The 18126-nt window shown below is 43.0% G+C and overlaps 1 protein-coding gene across 4 annotated transcripts in view; it reads right to left on the reverse strand.

The window, feature by feature from the left end:
- Positions 1-17361, reverse strand: part of rereb (arginine-glutamic acid dipeptide (RE) repeats b) — a 20424-nt gene extending 3063 nt beyond the window's left edge. The window contains exons 1-17 of one of the 4 annotated variants that reach the window (XM_060919643.1): positions 16892-17361; positions 16210-16385; positions 13129-13177; positions 12793-12917; positions 12578-12677; positions 11730-11828; positions 9562-9642; positions 9319-9472; positions 9119-9211; positions 7570-7766; positions 7126-7299; positions 6867-6977; positions 5484-6688; positions 4982-5204; positions 4217-4871; positions 3859-3999; positions 3581-3758 (exon numbers count right to left, since the gene is read on the reverse strand). In XM_060919643.1, the coding sequence (XP_060775626.1) occupies positions 3581-3758; positions 3859-3999; positions 4217-4871; positions 4982-5204; positions 5484-6688; positions 6867-6977; positions 7126-7299; positions 7570-7766; positions 9119-9211; positions 9319-9472; positions 9562-9642; positions 11730-11828; positions 12578-12677; positions 12793-12917; positions 13129-13177; positions 16210-16232 (3608 nt within the window). In that variant the 5' untranslated portion in view covers positions 16233-16385; positions 16892-17361. The remainder of the gene's footprint in view (positions 1-3580; positions 3759-3858; positions 4000-4216; positions 4872-4981; positions 5205-5483; positions 6689-6866; positions 6978-7125; positions 7300-7569; positions 7767-9118; positions 9212-9318; positions 9473-9561; positions 9643-11729; positions 11829-12577; positions 12678-12792; positions 12918-13128; positions 13178-16209; positions 16386-16891) is intronic. The other 3 variants (XM_060919644.1, XM_060919642.1, XM_060919645.1) reach the window with 3 other exon arrangements.
- Between the last annotated feature and the right edge of the window lie 765 nt (positions 17362-18126).

The following is an 18126-nucleotide window of genomic DNA, read 5'->3' on the forward strand; positions in this document are numbered from 1 at the left end:
CATGACAAGTTATGATTAAATTATTTCATGGAGAGGTCCCAACATTAAACAAGCTACAAATGAATGAAAAGGTATGTGTCAGTCTTTAATTTTTAAAATTTCAATCCTTAACAAATGTATGGGATGTGTTGTTATTGGGGGGAAAAATAAATTACCTCTGGGGTGGTGACAGTAACGCTGCTTCACTTTGGGCTGCATTACACCACTCGGTGATCATTACTTACCTATAACAGCATGCCCTAGTTCATTCCTAACATAGGAAATTCATTGACATTTCTTCAGCTAATGTTTAGTCTGCTAGATCACAAAAGATCCCATCATACAATTGTTACAATGGTTACGTGCTGGAACTTATTCTTTTACTCTTGTTTCAGGCACTATAACCTATAAATAATTCTACAAATAATAACAAATCGTGCATAAAAGGAAAATGCAAATGATTGAGGATATCAAATATAAGATGTATAGTAGAGCAATCTGCATTTGAGAGTGGCATCTATGGCATCAGGAAGTTACCCTAAAGAGTAATAATGTGTACTTTATAGTTGCTGTTCATCTGTCTTATTTAAGATGTAAACACTGGAAAGGTACATGTACAGGAAAACAAAGTATTTTTCTTGCTGTTCTGTGAATAAGAAGGTGTGAATGTAAACCTTTCTAGATGTACATTAACTAAAACAGCCAAGCAAGTGCATGGAGTTTACTGTAAAACCCTACATATACACACGCACTCCATATTCTACTGTGACAGACTTGAGCCTGGTGTTTGAATATGTCTGCACTAACCAAATTCAGCATTTTTAATAATTTTCTAATTAGCATCACGTTTAAAATAATTCAACTTTTTCAGCTCACATGGATTAAAGCTAAATAAATAAATAAATAAATAATCTGACTGAAAAAAAAAAAGCTCCATGTCGTTGGCCCCTACCACGTCAGCGATGTGTCAAATTTTAAACGCCGTGTTGTCTGTTATCCCCTCGGCCCCTACTTACAGTACATTTACATAATTTTAACAATGACTAAAGCTAAGGCAAGACTTTACCATTGTCATTCCTGGCTATAAATTATGAAACATCAAGTTTTCAGTTCAAAGTGCAAATTTATTTCAACAATACTTTAGTAATGCACAACAGTGGTTCAGAGAAAAGTGCAAGTGCAGTTGAACTTGAACCATGCTTTCAAAAGAGTGGAACAGAAAGAAAAATAAGAAAATCTGTTGAAATAAAACCAGGAAACAAGAAAAGTAAAGTGAAAGTTCACTTTTTCTGCTTCTTCGCAGTGAAGCCAAAGGCATCTAGTTTGGCAACACCTGATGCCCGTTTTTGTTTCTTTTTCCTTGGCACAGCAGCAGGAGCTTGCCATTATCGCCCATTTCATTTAGCCAATCCCATCTCCACTTATACTTTACCGTTTTGTTGATGTCTGACACACCTGTGCCTTCATTTAAAAGAAGCGCGTCCATGCTGGCGAAACCGAAAGTAATTTGACGCGCTCTAGTGATGGAAATCGAAGGGCCTATGTCAGGTGAAATATGGCCTTATACGCAGTACTCGAGTTGGGGGGGATGTGGGGGGAGGCATCCCCCTTCTGAAATAAAAATCTCAAATCATCCCCCTTATAAAACGGCCATCCCTCCCATCACATCCCTTGTACCATTTTACCAATTAATGTGGAAATTAGCCTACTATTATTTTAACAAATATTACTACCATTTCAGCGGCGGCACGGTGGTGTAGTGGTTAGCGCTGTCGCCTCACAGCAAGAAGGTCCTGGGTTTGAGCCCCATGGCCGGCGAGGGCCTTTCTGTGCGGAGTTTGCATGTTCTCCCCGTGTCCGCGTGGGTTTCCTCCGGGTGCTCCGGTTTCCCCCACAGTCCAAAGACATGCAGGTTAGGTTAACTGGTGACTCTAAATTGAGCGTAGGTGTGAATGTGAATGGTTGTCTGTGTCTATGTGTCAGCCCTGTGATGACCTGGCGACTTGTCCAGGGTGTACCCCGCCTTTCGCCCATAGTCAGCTGGGATAGGCTCCAGCTTGCCTGCGACCCTGTAGAACAGGATAAAGCGGCTAGAGATGATGAGATGAGATGAGACTACCATTTCAACATTAGAGGCTTTGCGCAGTGATAGCCTACATGTAGCCGGATAAAAAAGACGCATATTTATTTATTCGGTTGCACCTCTCATTCACACATATACGGAGGTTTCAGTCACTGAAAACAGCTACTTTCGCAAACTCTGGGCAGAGTGGAGATTTCTGAAAACTCCATCTTCAGACACGCGTGTAAATCGGGAAAACGAAGCAACAGTGGGCGAGAGGGCGCGCGCGAATATAATGAGTCATAGGTGTGAATCTTTCACCGAATGCCAATTGTCCCGGTTCTTCATGAAATCGCCCGTGCACGCACAAATTCATTAGGTTAACTTTCAAATAACTGTTCTTGTGCACTTGCGACACCGGAGCCACTTTCCTGAATTTTGAGCTTCGGAATATTCGCTTCTTTATCTATTTAATCAATGAATTTATCTGTCACATACATTAAATTACTAATGTAAACCATTAGTAGCCTATTTAAGCAATAGCTGTTTTCTCCACTGTTTTCCGACCTTTTGTGCTTAGTGAATGAGACACTTCATTACACTCCACTGACCGACTTCCAATTCCGGACTTTTTTGAAAATGTAAAATATAGGCCTACGAGATGTTTTTTGGGGACTTAATTCGCCTTGGTCCTTCACTATTAATTTTTGAGACTGACGAGGTACTAAATACTGTGGAATTATTTTCTCCTTACTATGAAGTTTGGCATCTTAAAGAAGTGTCAGGAAATCTTGCAGCCCGACTCTGCAGCCTCCAATGTTTAAGCGAACTGCTGAAACCATAATGTTTAAAGATTAAATCGTAGGCTAAACAAACCAAAGAAAAACACAGCTTTTCCAGAACGTTGTCTGCCGAAGCCTGTTTAACCTACAAAAGGCTTAATAGCAAAGGTCTTGCTGCGGCTTCAACAGGGCTGTTTAGATTTTTCACCTGATCACCTTTCAATAGGCAAATATCATCATTATTATTATTATTATTATTATTATTACTACTACTACTACAATAGGCCTAGTATTCATAGTAGGCAAGTAGTTGCCTAGTAGTAGGACAGCCAAATTGTTTCATCAGTGGCCTACGCCTAGCCTCCCCGGGACTAGACAGTAGCGTAGGCTGTATTTATTTATGTATTTATTTATTTATTTAGGCCTATCTAGCGTAACAAGTTATTCCTTTACATATACTCAAACATAGCACAAGAAAGGGTTCAACAACAGGCAATCACAGCAGCTTGGTGAAGTTCTAAATCACATCGGTGTCAGACCTATGGGCCTACCCCCCCCCCCCCCTTTTTTCCCCTCGGATCTGCATCACTCTCATTATTGACCTTTAGCATTCCCAGTTGACGGAAATCCGTCGTAGCGACGGAAAACTTTAATCCATGAGCTCAAAAAGTGCCTCTTTGGCCAATCCGGTCTGATGGACTACTGGCAACCGCATGAAGCTTACATGTTTAAATGTCAAGCTAAAGTGTTCACTCACCTGTAGTAGTCTTCTTGGCTAGGGAGAGGAGCACCGTGCAGGTGTGTGTGCCCATGTAGCCACTGCTGTTCCAGTGCCAGTCTCTGTAACTCTGCTGACTGAGCCTGCATGGCCTGCAGCTGATGTGCAGCTGACATGGGACCAAGTGGTCCTGGTAAATCTCTTGGGAATGCTGCTCCTAAAACAATATAAAAATAGAAACAAAATAATGTCATATAAACAATATGATATTACATACAGAAACGATAGTGTGATATTCTGCAATCCAGGACACTCACCAAAGAGAGGGTGCCGGAGCATGTCGTGTTCATGGGGCAACTCACTGAGCAGTGGGTTGGGAAGTGCACCTGGTGGGTATGGGAATCGAGCCAGAGGGGGACCTCCTGCCAACGGCTCCACCAGAGGGTGGGGTCCTGAACCTGAGAAAGGATGAGATCACAGGTATCCGAGTTTGTTTATATTGTCAGTTGGGAGAAAAGGAAAGACTACTGCAATTTATCTTGCAGGCAGCAGAAGCCCCTAATAATGACTAAGTTGTCTGTAAAAATAGACCTCCACCTGATGTCTATTCAGCATCAGTAATGTCAGAGGTTTGTGATTATAATGTGGCTCTCTAATCAGAGCCAAGATTCTCACCCTGGTTGAGTGGGTCCTGCTGGTGCAGATGGAGGTGGGAGTGGATGTGTGAGTGCTGGTGGTGGTGTGGTGTTACATTGAGCATCTGAAGTCTGGCCACAGGGTCTACAGCCGATGCTGCCATCCTCTCAGCGTGGAGTCGCTCTGCAGTCAGCCGTTCAGCATATGTTAACTCAGGCCGCACCATGTTGCGCTCCATGGCCGGGTGGTATGGTCCAAATGGGTGTGGTAGAGCGAGGGCTCCATGGCGGCCCAAATGATCTATAGGATTATGGGATGGATGCAGAGGCGTCTCCAGCTCAGGTGCCTTCACCTCAAAGCCCGGTTTCATTCTCTCACGGATCTCACGCTCTCGCAGCTCCCGGAGTGCAGGGTCAGCTGCGTATAGGCCCTGCATGTGATAGGCCAGCAGGTGGTCAGCTGGCCCTAAGGGCGTGAAGAAAGCGTGGCCACCACGATGGCTGCCAGGTGACAGGACGTGAGGCCGTGCATACTCGCTGAGTGTACGCAGAGCTGGTGTATCAGGCCCGAGATATGGAGGAACGGCGGCCACAGCTGCCGCAGGTGGGGCCTCAAATGATGGGCGTCCTGGTGGCATGGGTCCAGCCAATGGCAAATCGCCCACACGGCCCTCGTGGGAAGAACTGGAGGCTCGCTGCAGTTTAAAAGAAAGAAGCAGATTTCACAACAGCATATTTCAGTCTACCAGTTTAACAAAACTGGAAAAATGGGTACTACAAAGCAATAAAACAAACAAACACTTACAGAAGCTTTGTCTGAATCTCTTTCTCTCTCCCGCTCCCTTTCTCTTTCCCTCTCACGCTCCCTCTCTCTTTCTCGACTCTGACGAGCACTCTGTTCTGCCTCTCTTCTGAGTCTTTCAGCAGCCTCCTCCCTTTTCTTAGCGAGTTTAGAGTTAGCAAGAGGAGTAAAGTACAGGTCTGTGCGAGCACAGGAATTGTAGCCTCTGTTCAGACGTTTGATAAACCTGTTAATAATATAAACCATTGATTTGTCAATATAAAAACCTCACAAAAAAAAACCCCAACCTGACAGACAATTTAAAGAATTCACAAATGGCTTAAATTATCACTATTCGAGTCAATCAATAATGTCGTAGTAATAAGTACTGCTGCTGCTTGCGTCAAAGTCTTCGGCACTCATCCAAAAGATGAGCATTTTCTCATATCAATTCTGAGAACCTTTAACAAGCAGCTAAACATAATCAAGGTTATATATTACAAGACACTACTAAATTTAAAAATACCTGGCTGACTGGCTTGCATGGCTGGGGATGTTAACCACAGTGGGTTCAGGTGAGGGAGTCCTGCGTGGAGGAGGAGGTGGGCTTTCACAGTTCTCGTCTTCATCTACAGGCTCCTGTTTGATGCTCACGTGTGCTGGCCCAGCAGGCATACTTGGTGCAGAGGAAGTAGATGGCTGTGGGCCCGGGACTGCAGCAGAAGATGAGGACAGAGTGAATGGAGCGGTGCTTTCAGGCATAGGACGGTTCTGGGAAACCAAAGGGTGAGGACAGGCTGAGGTTGGAGGGAGGCTGGTAATATGACTTTTGCCTTGATGGCTCTGGGACTGAGTCAGCATGGGCGGTTGAGGCTGAGGATGTGGCTGAGGCATAATGTGCAATGGGGGAGGTTGAGAGCAGGGAGGGTGCTGTGCAGGTAAAGCAGCCAGAGGCTTTAATGCTGGAGGCGGAGGCAGATTGGGGTGGATCTGCAAGAATGGTGGAGGAGCAGAAACTGGAGGAATTGGCTTGTGAGAGGAGGGGATGGGGGTAGTTGGTGGGGGCTTGATTTGAGATGCAGATGTCGGTGGCAAAGGAGAATGGAGGCTATCCCGCTGAAGTTGAAGAGGCTTAGAACCAAATCCATGAGGATGAGGAGCGCTGGATGGATGATTCTGAACCTGACTAGGATGGTGGTGATAATGAGGGGCAGATGGAGGGAAAGACTGGCCCTGCCCTGGACCTGGTCCCTGGAAAGAGGAGAGTCCAGAGGGAGGCTGGGTTGTGGGAGGAGCCTCTGGACCCCTTTGACTCCTCCTCTGAGCAATAACGGATGGATCATCCTGGGGAATGTCCACAGGAACAACGACCCGTGAAGTAGTGGTGGTGCTGGTAGTGGCAGTGATGGTAGAAACTCCAGGTGAAGACACACTTAATTGTAAGGGCTGAGGTGGCAGAGCAGGTGGCGCCTGAGAGGGAGCCAGAGTAACAGCTGCTGTAGTGGTAACAGGTTGTTGTGATTGGATCTGTGGCCCAGCTATAGGTGGAGGTGGAGGGACAGGCGAGTCTAAATCACTCTCATTAGCCTGCAAGGGGCTGGCGAGACTTGGGGAAGAGCTGCGGTTGTCCTGGTCTATATCTTTAGTATCGCTGCTGCCATCCTCATTAGCACTGCGGCTGTCTGAGCTTTCACCTTCACCCTCTCCTTCTGACTGGGAGTCTGGAACCTCCTGAAAAAATAAGGCAGGCCAACCAAATGATTTGGCTATGAATTTTATAAAATCCTTATTTTATCACATGTAATATGGTTCATTATTCAGAAAAATATATAATTCAGAGCACCAGGACTAACACAGTCTACAATTTACATAACTGTTTCAGCAAAACAGAATCACGATGCCATCTTACTTGATTCTTGGGCCTTTTCATGGTTTTTCTTTCTGGTTCATCTGTATCTGGTGCACTGGTGTCTCTTGGTCTCTTAATTCCTTTTACTAAGGATGCCTCCACCTTCATCTTCTGAAGTCCATTAAAACAAGAACAACAACAACAACAACTACTAAAGGTTAACTGTATGCAAACAATTCTTGGGTCATTAAAAAAAATCAAAACAGATCAATCACATGTATGGAAATTTGGTCTGGAACATGAAAATAAACATTATTACCTTGCCAGCCTTCCCAGCCATAGCTTTGGCATCAGCACTGGATGCCCTGGTTGCCATAGCAGAGGAACCAGTTCTGGAGGTATGGCCACTAACTCGGACTTCGTCATTGGAGGGAGACAGACCTTTATCAGGGCTTCCTGTTAGCCGGTTTCGCCCACTTCTCAGGGATGACATCTAGTTGAATGACATGTGACATGTAGTAAGCTTATGACATAGTAGGCTTAAATTTAACTACTTTGATTTTGGGACCGTCACAAAAAACAAGGTACATGAGCATATAAATTTTCTTTAAAGACACTAAATAGACAATGTCTATTTGTTTTAATCATAGACAATCAGTTGCATTACTGCTCAACAATTAATACTCATAAAACATTTACCTACATTAACATTGTTTAATGGATTGTATTTGGTGTTAAACCTGAAGACCTCTGTTGAGCTTACTGATGCTCTGCTGCGCCGTGTCTTCATCCCCTGACGTGCACCAAGCCCTTCATCTTCGTCTCGTACAGGTTTGAACAGGTAGGGTGGGTCGGCTGGCTTGGGCAAAGGTGGCAACCGTCTATGTTTGCTAAAGTGGGCGTGGCAAGTGGCACATAACAGGACATTGTCACGACCTCCATGATGCCAGTCTTTAGAGCCTGGGAAGAGTGTTATAAACAGTTAGCACAAAACTCACCCAAAAGTACATAAATGCAGTGTGATGACTGCTCATCAATTATGTTTCATATTTATTCATGAGTTGTTATCAAAACAACTTTTCAGAACAAATATTTTTTCAAGGTCATAAAGCCCAAGCTTTCATTTGCTTGCTGCCTTTTTTAACAAATAATCAGGCAGTAAAAGCATTAAAGCCCCAATGGGATAAAAGCAACAATCAAAGAAATAAGCCAAATACAACTTTGCACGGTGTCCAGAGTTATAATAATGTTTCTGTTTAAAACCATTTTTATTGACTTTTATTTTTACAGGAGGTGTTTAACTTTGTAGTACTCTATACTGAAGGAGCAGCCATGAAAACTGACACAGTTTGGTTGAGTGGCAGATGTAACCATCATTCTAAACCAGGATCTTTTTTCTTTTACGTGGCAAAGAACTATTTTATATGTGAGCAGAACGATATTTATTTATGTAGGCAGAAATTAACATAAAGTGACATAATATATGCTGATGTTAAAAGATGCTAGATTTATACAATACATAGCTGCTAACTTGTTAACAAGAAAATTCTAGCAGGCAGGGAGAAAAAAAACTGAATTTTACAACAAAAGCCCTTGATTCTTTTTACTGTTGAGCCCTTGATTTTTTTTTTTACTGTTGGTTCTTACTATCCACAGCATGTTGGTTGATAGTAAGAATCAACAGTAAAAAAAAAAAAAAGGGCAAGGCAAAAGTCTGGTGTGAATGCTACTCAATAATAAGCAGCTCCTCCATTTTATACCAACCAAAGAGCCCACAGGACCACCTTCTTTTTTTTTTTCCATTGGCTCACAAGGTTCACAAATTCACAGATTAAAGTTCAACTAGAGAAGTCAGTGTGAAACAGAAAGAAGCTACCAGAAGCAGATACACAAATTTCATATCCTGCATCATTTCCCCTTCAGAAGATATTTTATTATTATTATTTGGGCTTACACCTACTTTAGCTGAAAAAAGCAGAAATGCATAGTTCTCAGGTGTGTTTCATAACCTGCTGCAGATGCAGGCACATCTGACAACATAAATATTAACGTTCTCACATATAAAAGTATGACTTACAGAAGAAACGCATCATTTGCAAAGTGCATATAAATAAGACAGTCTACTATATCTGACGTAACCAAAAAAAAAAAAAAAAAAGCTCCACTCCGGAATTGCTTCTGATGAAGAATGAACATGCCATTATACACATCAATACCTTCCAAAGCTACGATAAAGTAACAGCCTGCACTGTCCACAGTAACATGGTGGAGAATACATCACCAGCTAGTGCTGATAGATGTGATGTACTTACTGGTGGTTAGACAGTGACTGCAAGCTTGTCCTTTTTCCCCCGGCTCACTATCCTCACTGTCCATATCGTCCTCACTGGCTGAGCTGAGCTCCACTGCAGAGTGTAGAAGACAGACAGCAGGCATTAAGTAAGCTTACACTTAAAGTAAGCTCTCAGATATTATACACCAAAATGCCACTTATGTGCAGCGTAGAACTCACTAGATGAGGTGCGGGAGTTGGTGTTGGCGGCTGCTACGGCGTTGCGGGTTTTGACCTTTCGAGATGCAGGCTGCTTGCGGTGCTGACGCTGAGGTCGTGCCCCCACAGCTTCAGGAGTTTTCTTCCAGTAGTAGTAGAAGGTAATTAACTCACCCTGAAGGCAAAAGTGCATTGCAAATTTTAAAAGGAACTTTAGCCGTTTAAGGTTTACTTGGTAAAAGTACAAAGCAGAATTGTTCCTACCGTTTTCTTACTGGGGAGCAGCTCTTTACGGATCCTGAAGAAATTTTTGCCGTACTGCCTGAGACCTTTGATGAATCTCTTCTATATTTAATAACGGAGTACAAGGAAATTCTTAACAGGTGAAGGTATAAAACCTATTACCCTGTTCTCTTTTTTTTAAATGTTTTGAAGCTAGGAACTCCTCTCAACAACAACAAAAAATTCATCATAGTACAGATTTATTTTGTCAGAATAATATAGGTGTTCAAATATGTATACTTCTCATCTCATTATCTCTAGTCGCTTTATCCTTCTACAGGGTCGCAGGCAAGCTGGAGCCTATCCCAGCTGACTACGGGCGAAAGGCGGGGTACACCCTGGACAAGTCGCCAGGTCATCACAGGGCTGACACATAGACACAGACAACCATTCACACTCACATTCACACCTACGGTCAATTTAGAGTCACCAGTTAACCTAACCTGCATGTCTTTGGACTGTGGGGGAAACCGGAGCACCCGGAGGAAACCCACGCGGACACGGGGAGAACATGCAAACTCCACACAGAAAGGCCCTTGCCGGCCACGGGGCTCGAACCCGGACCTTCTTGATGTGAGGCGACAGTGCTACACCACTGTGCCACCCAATATGTTTACTTATAATTCTTTATTGTTTTTCCTGAACATTTGACATTATTTATATTTGCTTTTAAGCTAATTAACTGTTAAATGAATCTCACTCAAGCCATGTTAAACATTGGTGACCTGCCCAGGGTGTACCCCCCCCTTGCCCGAGGTCAGCTGGTATTGGCTCCAGCTTCCCCGCGACCCGGACAGATAAGTGGTAGAGATGATGGATGGATGAATCACATTCAATTCAAGTGGCCAATCAGGATGATAACTATAATAACTATACACCAATACTGGGCCTCATTAATCAAGATGAATACAAACATATTTATGCATAAATTGTTCATAGGAGCGTTTACACACAAAATTAGATATTCAGGAAAATCTTGCAAATTGGGAAAAACTTTTGTATCGTATTCCAGCTCCAGCGTGTTTGTAAATATATGCAAAAGAAGACTAATGTCAACCTAGATTGATTAATTTTGAATCGGTTACAATTTGTAATGAGTTACTGCATTTTTATATACGGACAATGCTGTCAAATTAGAATCTCATTTATTTCAAAGACAAATACATATTTTTTTTATTCTTGTAAACAAAGTCAAAAGTACTTCAACTTCTCATTCATCTCATTATCTCTAGCCGCTTTATCCTGTTCTACAGGGTCGCAGGCAAGCTGGAGCCCATCCCAGCCGACTACGGGCGAAAGGCGGGGTACACCCTGGACAAGTCGCCAGGTCATCACAGGGCTGACACATAGACACAGACAACCATTCACACTCACATTCACACCTACGGTCAATTTAGAGTCACCAGTTAACCTAACCTGCATGTCTTTGGACTGCGGGGGAAACCGGAGCACCCGGAGGAAACCCACGCGGACACGGGGAGAACATGCAAACTCCGCACAGAAAGGCCCTCGCCGGCCCCGGGGCTCGAACCCAGGACCTTCTTGCTGTGAGGCGACAGCGCTAACCACTACACCACCGTGCCGCCCTACTTCAACTTCTGTCTGAGAGAAATTTTTTTGGGCTATTTTGTAGCCATTTTGTGCTTTCCACTCTGTAAACCTGTTTTTTTTTTAATGGAGATTTGTGGTTTACCACACACAAATCAGCTGTGGCATGCATGTGCCTGCTGATTTATGAGTGATTGGCATTTATCAACATACACACACAAGTAAGGGAAAAAAAATCAGCATTTACCAAACTTCTGTAAATCTGACATCGATTTTTAGTTCGGTTTATCTTGTGCAAACATTTACACACAACTTTCGTCAAACATTGATGCATGAGACCCAACGATAGTAGGTGACAGTCTCCACCACCATAATGTTCAAAATAATAATGATAAAACTAAGGAGCACTGGCTGTTACAGACTGCACCATGGAAAACGTTATATCGCACAATGTTCTACCAAAGTGTATTCTTCGCTTCATATTATCTTTAATGTATTCTACATGCCACTTTAAATGACATTAATGCAGTTGCATATCTTATTATCTGCATATACAGGAGCTTCCTCAGGAAGAATCATAACATTAAAACATCACTTCTCACCACTTCATCCTCTGACCAGCATTTCTCTATGAGTTTAGGGACAGGTTTCTTCACCAGGCACTGAAGAGCTTTGGCTGCATCATACTGGCTTTCATGGAGCTGAAGAAGACAAACACGTTTTGTTTTTTTTATACAACACTCACTCCCAAACAGAAAAAAAAACAACCACTTGAGATATGTTGGTACAATGTTGTATAGTTGTATCCACTGCATAATTATTATTTTACTTGATTGTTTAAACATCAGTGTCATGTAATGTAAAGCACATTATTCAGAAACTGCACTAAAACTAAGAGCAAAAAGTATGTACTGTAGTTATGAGTGTAAGTAATACACGTCTGGACCCACAGCTGGGTCCTAGGAGTTTGAATGATTAATTAATACTCAATGATCTAATGGCATTAAAAGACATATCGATAGCCAACAAAGCTTTAATTACACCTGAACGCTAATAGAGATGTATGTTTTTCGGCAGTGGGGGTAAACATATCATACTTCACCAGGACAAAGTCTCTGATGTTTCATTATTGCTCATGTGCGATCTATTTTCCTGATGTGCAGTACAGCATTACTTAAAACTGAAATTGGCTGGATTCTGTTTCAGTAGTAAGACACATGATGTGGTGCATAGCATGTATTGTATTAAATAATAAGTGACAATTAAAATCCAGTTGTCGGTTGTCAGTCTAGTACCTAGTACTGATTCCTTATTTCTCAGAACTGGTAAAACCTCTGTGTGAGCTGTTCAGTTTATAACATACCATCAATCTAAACTACATGAAGAATAACAAACTAATAACAAAAGAATAGCAAAAGTGAAAAGGAAAAAAAAAAATCAAACAACTGACCGTGTTTAATGCATTCAATGTGGTGTCATCTCGGGAGGCTGCAAGACAGCCATCCTCTGTTGACCCTCCATCACACATCCCTGCAAACGCTGCCATGCTCCTAATAATAAATAAACAAAATGCTCAGGGATAAGACTTGTGCATTACAAACACTAAAGCCAAAATTAATTTGGATTTAAGTGAGCAGGTATAGCATGGAACTAGTGCCCACTCACCTGGCAGCACGCAAGTACATGAGAAGGTCACAGTCATTGACTCCAGGTGTCCAGACTAGCTCCTCTTTCTCGGTCACTGAGTCTATGCCAGGAGTAGGAAGCGGCTGCAGCTCAGGGAGTTTGGCCTGTACACATGCAAGCAAGCATAACCATATTTATGCACACATACATGCATATAACAATTACAGATACTACAGATAAAAACATACATGTGTAGATTATTCATTGAGGCCAATGCACAGTTAAAATGATTAGGGTCTAATAATTAGTATTCATAATTTTCAATCACTGATCCAATAAGATATACTGGGTGCAATAATAAGCCTTTTTACACACCTGATGGCTTGGACCCACTCTAATCTCCCCTTGGGTGCTGTTCAGCTGCCTAAAATTAAGAAATCCTGTTATTACTAATGCCATCTAATTCCAATAACTTACTGCCGTTTTGAAAGCAATGCAAATAACATAGTAATATTGTAGCATGCACATAAAATATGAAAAAGTTCTGAATATTAAAAAAACATATTTAGACTATTTTTAAAAATCTATTGAATTGTAAATTATAATTGGGATAGGCTCCAGCTTGCCTGCGACCCTGTAGAACAGGATAAAGCGGCTAGAGATAATGAGATGAGATGAGATTTAAAACAGAAGATATTTAGATTCCAGAGTTGCCAGAAAAAAAAAAAAAGGTGGTGCTAGGACTTGAACCTGAAAGCCTTAACCACTGAGCCACCACAACTAACTCAGCTAGATTATATTGTTTTATACTCATTCATTTTCCATACAGCTTAGCCATTGTGGGTCGCAGGTGAACTGGACCCAATCCCAGCTGATTTTGGGCGAGAGGTAGGGTACACACTTGACAGGTCACCAGTCTATCACAGGGCTAACACAGAGAGACAGACGGCCATCCACAATCGCATTCACAACTACAGTAAGGGACATTTAGATTAGGCAACTGACCTAATCCGTATGTCCTTGGAATGTGGGAGGAAACCAGAGCACCCTGAGGAAACCCATGCAGGCATGAGGAGAACATGCAAACTTCACACAGAAAGGCACTAGTTGGCTGTGAGGATTGAACCCAGAACCTGCTTGCTGTGAGGCAACAGTGCTAACCACAGCACCACCTGTTATTTTATACTAAAAGAAGAACAACCCTTTATTTGTCACATGTACACTCAAGCATGCAGCACGGTGGTGTAGTGGTTAGCACCATCACCTCACAGCAAGACAGTTCTGGGTTCGAACCCAGCGGCCGATGAGGGCCTTTCTGTGTGGATTTTGCATGGTGTCTGCATGGGTTTCCTTCCACAGTCCAAAGATATGCAGGTTAAGTTAATTGGTGGCTCTAAATTGATCGTGTGTGTGAATGGTTGTTTGTGTCTCTATGTGTGTGTCAGCCCTGCGATGAGCTGGCGACTTGTCCAGGGTGTACCCAGCCTCTCGCCCATGGTCAGCTGGGATAGGCTCCAGCTTGCCCCCCGTGACCCCGCACAGGATAAGCGGTTACAGATAAAACAAACAGCAACACTCAAGCCAGGGGCGTCACTAGGCCTTTTTTACTGGGGCACGTGCCCCAGTAAGAAAATGTTGAAAGATTTTCGTAACAAACTAGTTTCTTTGGCAGATCATTTATCTACTGTAAGTTGTAGGACAGAGTGTGTTTCAAACTTCTATCGCCTCTTCTTTCTAACTAATTTTCTGATTGGTCTGAGAGATTCTCACTGTAAACATAGCGTGCGTGCAGCGTGCCATGAGTCCATTTAGCCTACTGGAGAGATGAGTCTACTCTTTGGATGAGTCAGAGAACGGGCTCTGGATGAGTTAAGGTAGCGCGAAGTTTTCGCAACAAAACTAAGCAAACCATATTCTAACAAACCCATTAGACTACATCGAATTAAACGATATTAAATTACTTTTCCAGATGGATATCAGACAATTCTTCTCACGAAGCAGAGACAGGGGCAGGGAAACAGTGACAGATGAGGAGGGTGAGAGAGGTAAGATTAAAGGAACAGTCCACCGTACTTCCATAATGAAATATGCTCTTATCTGAATTGAGACGAGCTGCTCCGTACCTCTCCGAGCTTTGCGCGACCTCCCAGTCAGTCAGACGCAGTCAGATGCGCTGTCACTCCTGTTAGCAATGTAGCTAGGCTCAGTATGGCCAATGGTATTTTTTGGGGCTGTAGTTAGATGCGACCAAACTCTTCCGCGTTTTTCCTGTTTACATAGGTTTATATGACCAGTGATATGAAACAAGTTTGGTTAAAAAAACTGAAACGTAGCGATTTTCTATGCTATGGAAAGTCCGCACTATAATGACAGGCGTACTAACACCTTCTGCGCGCTTTGGCAGCGCATTGATACGGAGCTCAGATATTAATGCGCTGCCGAAGCGCGCAGAAGGTGTTAGTACGCCTGTCATTATAGTGCGGACTTTCCATAGCATAGAAAATCGCTACGTTTCAATTTGTGTAACTGAACTTGTTTCATATCACTGATCATATAAACCTATGTAAACAGGAAAAACGCAGAAGAGTTTGGTCGCATCTAACTACAGCCCCAAAAAATACCATTGGCCATACTGAGCCTAGCTACATTGCTAACAGGAGTGACAGCGCGTCTGACTGCGTCTGACTGACTGGGAGGTCGCGCAAAGCTTGGAGAGGTACGGAGCAGCTCGTCTCAATTCAGACAAGAGCATATTTCATTATGGAAGTACGGTGGACTGTTCCTTTAAGGCTGTAGGCTATGTGCTAGTCAGTCATAACTAACCAGCTAAGTTCGTGAATCGTGAGAGTTGAGGTGACACGTTTAGCACCAGCATGCATTAAAAGCCCGAATGCCAACAATAAATTTTTTGGGGACTGGGATGTGTTTTCCGTCTTGTTGACCTATTCCTCGCATAACTTAATCCACGAGAGCATGAGAATTATCCACTTTGCATAGGTTGGGGACAGGAACGTTAAGGTGCATTGTGCAGGGGGGGCAGTGCCCCAGTAAAGCTTAATTCCTAGTGATGCCCCTGACTCAAGCCCAGTAAAATTCCTCCTCTGCAGTTAACCCATCTGAAGCAGTGAACACACACAAGTGAGCAATGAGCACACACACATACCCAGAGCAGTGGGCAGCTCTGGGTATGCAACAGCGCCTGGGAGCAACTGGGGGTTAGGTGCCTTGCTCAAGGGCACGACTTTCATACTTATCGTTCATACTATTACTAAGATGTAATTATTTACTGTAAAATTCATACAATATTTTTTGCAGTGTACACTTGGATATAACACATGCAAAACTTGCAAGATGCAACAACTAAAAATACCTTCTTTTTTTTTAATCATACTCGGCGTCAGCTATAGGTCTTACAGACAGACAGACAGAAACAAACTTCAGTACTTTGGAACGCACTGTAAAAGTTCGAGCAGCGCCATGACGGGCGCTTCCTCAGCGTTCCACCCTTTAAACCAGCTCGTGCTCAGTGTTAATCACAGCCACTCATTTGCCAATCAGCAGTCTGGACGATCAGTCCAAGTCCCACCCATTCATCTGTCGCAGCCAATCAGGGTCCGGCGGCATCGTTCCCTCTAAAGGTTATATAAACAGGGGCTTAAACACGTAGCGTCTCTGCAAATCACGAATTTCACAGATAGGCAAATAGTGACCATATATACATATAAATAAAATGTAAGGCATAGCATTTACAATTAAAGCCAGAAGTATCCTAGCATGAAGCGTGAATGTGTATTATTTTATATGTTTTTACAAATGGCACCAAAAACAGCTCGTCCTTTCCCTGAGAATAATTTGATTACTGATAAAGCGAATGAAACTTAACTTGTAACAGCAATTTTCAGCACAGCTCCAGTCACAAACATGATATAAACATGAATTGTGCCTGTTTTTCATCTGGTCTCTTGCCAGACGGCCTTCACTTTAGTGTGTGTAGCCGAGCGAGGAAGGCAAAGCTGTCAAGTTCACATAACCATCTCTATTTGCAGCAGAATGCAAAAGTAGCCTACTTAGCGGCGTCTGACAAACACGAGCATAAATACAAAAACAGACATCTGTAAAACAGAGAAAGCCTACAAACCTTCGCGGGCTGAACAGGTCGTCCATGGCGGAAGCTCTTTCCCTTGTGTTTACAGTTTGTTTTCGTTCTGCGTCGGCGGCCCAAAACTATGCTATTCCTATTTCATAGTCGCTACTCAAAATGGAGGCTCAGGCTGAGAGGATTTTCTCCCCGAGCTCAGCTCAGGCGATGACCTCAGCGTTCACGCGCCAGCCTACACCGCGCTGCCGCTCAGCAGCGCTCACTGAGCATGTGCCGTCTCTAATGCAATCACATCACATCAGCTCCGCCGAGACAGCAGCCACACGATTCTCACGCACACAATCCGATACTACTACCACTACTACTACTACTACTGAGAGGCGTAATACGTTTGCAAACTGTGAAATGAAAGCGCTGAAGCACGCAATCCGCGCAGTGAAATTAATAACTAGATGTATAGGGGATCACTAATCACTTCAATCAACACTTCAAAATGGATGTCTGCTCAGTTACAGTGCGAGAGAGAGAGAGTATCGACTTCTCTTCCTCCTCCCTCCCCTGGAGGATCAGCTTATTCACACCCGTTTAACTTCCATTATGTAAGGGGTGTAATCATCTTACTCCATCTTTACACTGGCTCGATTTCTTCCACACCAGATTTCCCCCCTTTCTAAATCTGCCACTTACTCATAAGGCCATAAAAAAAAAAGTTAAACCAGCATGCTGGATCTAATAACATCACGGTGCAGGACTTGAGATCCTAGTTTTAGTAGGCCGGTTATACACTTACGGCTTCTATAAAGAAAGGATCAAGCCAGTGAAACATCCGAGTTGAAACACGTTACAGACCAGTGCATGCTGAGATCAGGAGCCTAAAGAAAGCAGTATATTGCATAAGAGACCACTTTTCAGGGAGAAACCCTATAATAAAGACTGCTGGGGTTTACTGCATAAATAAGCACCAAGTGTGACAAATCCTCCAGAACTGGCTGGTTCTGCAAGATACTCAGAACAAGTTAGAGCTCATTTCCTTATAAAGCAGCACACACTGTACCAGACTTTTTTTTTTTAAAGGGTCCTCACACCAAAGCTTGACCATTTAAGTTCTTAGTACTTAAAAAAAAAAAAACTTTAATAATCTGTGCTCTACTGTGCTTCAGACTTGTGCACAGTACTGCATCTCATGTTCATAGATGAAAACTGATGTTTGCCCCATGCATGATTAAAAACCATCATCTTACAGCTCAAGACTGCAAGGGCATTAACAGGATAGT

The sequence above is a fragment of the Neoarius graeffei genome, chromosome 4 (genome assembly GCF_027579695.1).
Source record: "Neoarius graeffei isolate fNeoGra1 chromosome 4, fNeoGra1.pri, whole genome shotgun sequence".
Taxonomy (NCBI): domain Eukaryota; kingdom Metazoa; phylum Chordata; class Actinopteri; order Siluriformes; family Ariidae; genus Neoarius; species Neoarius graeffei.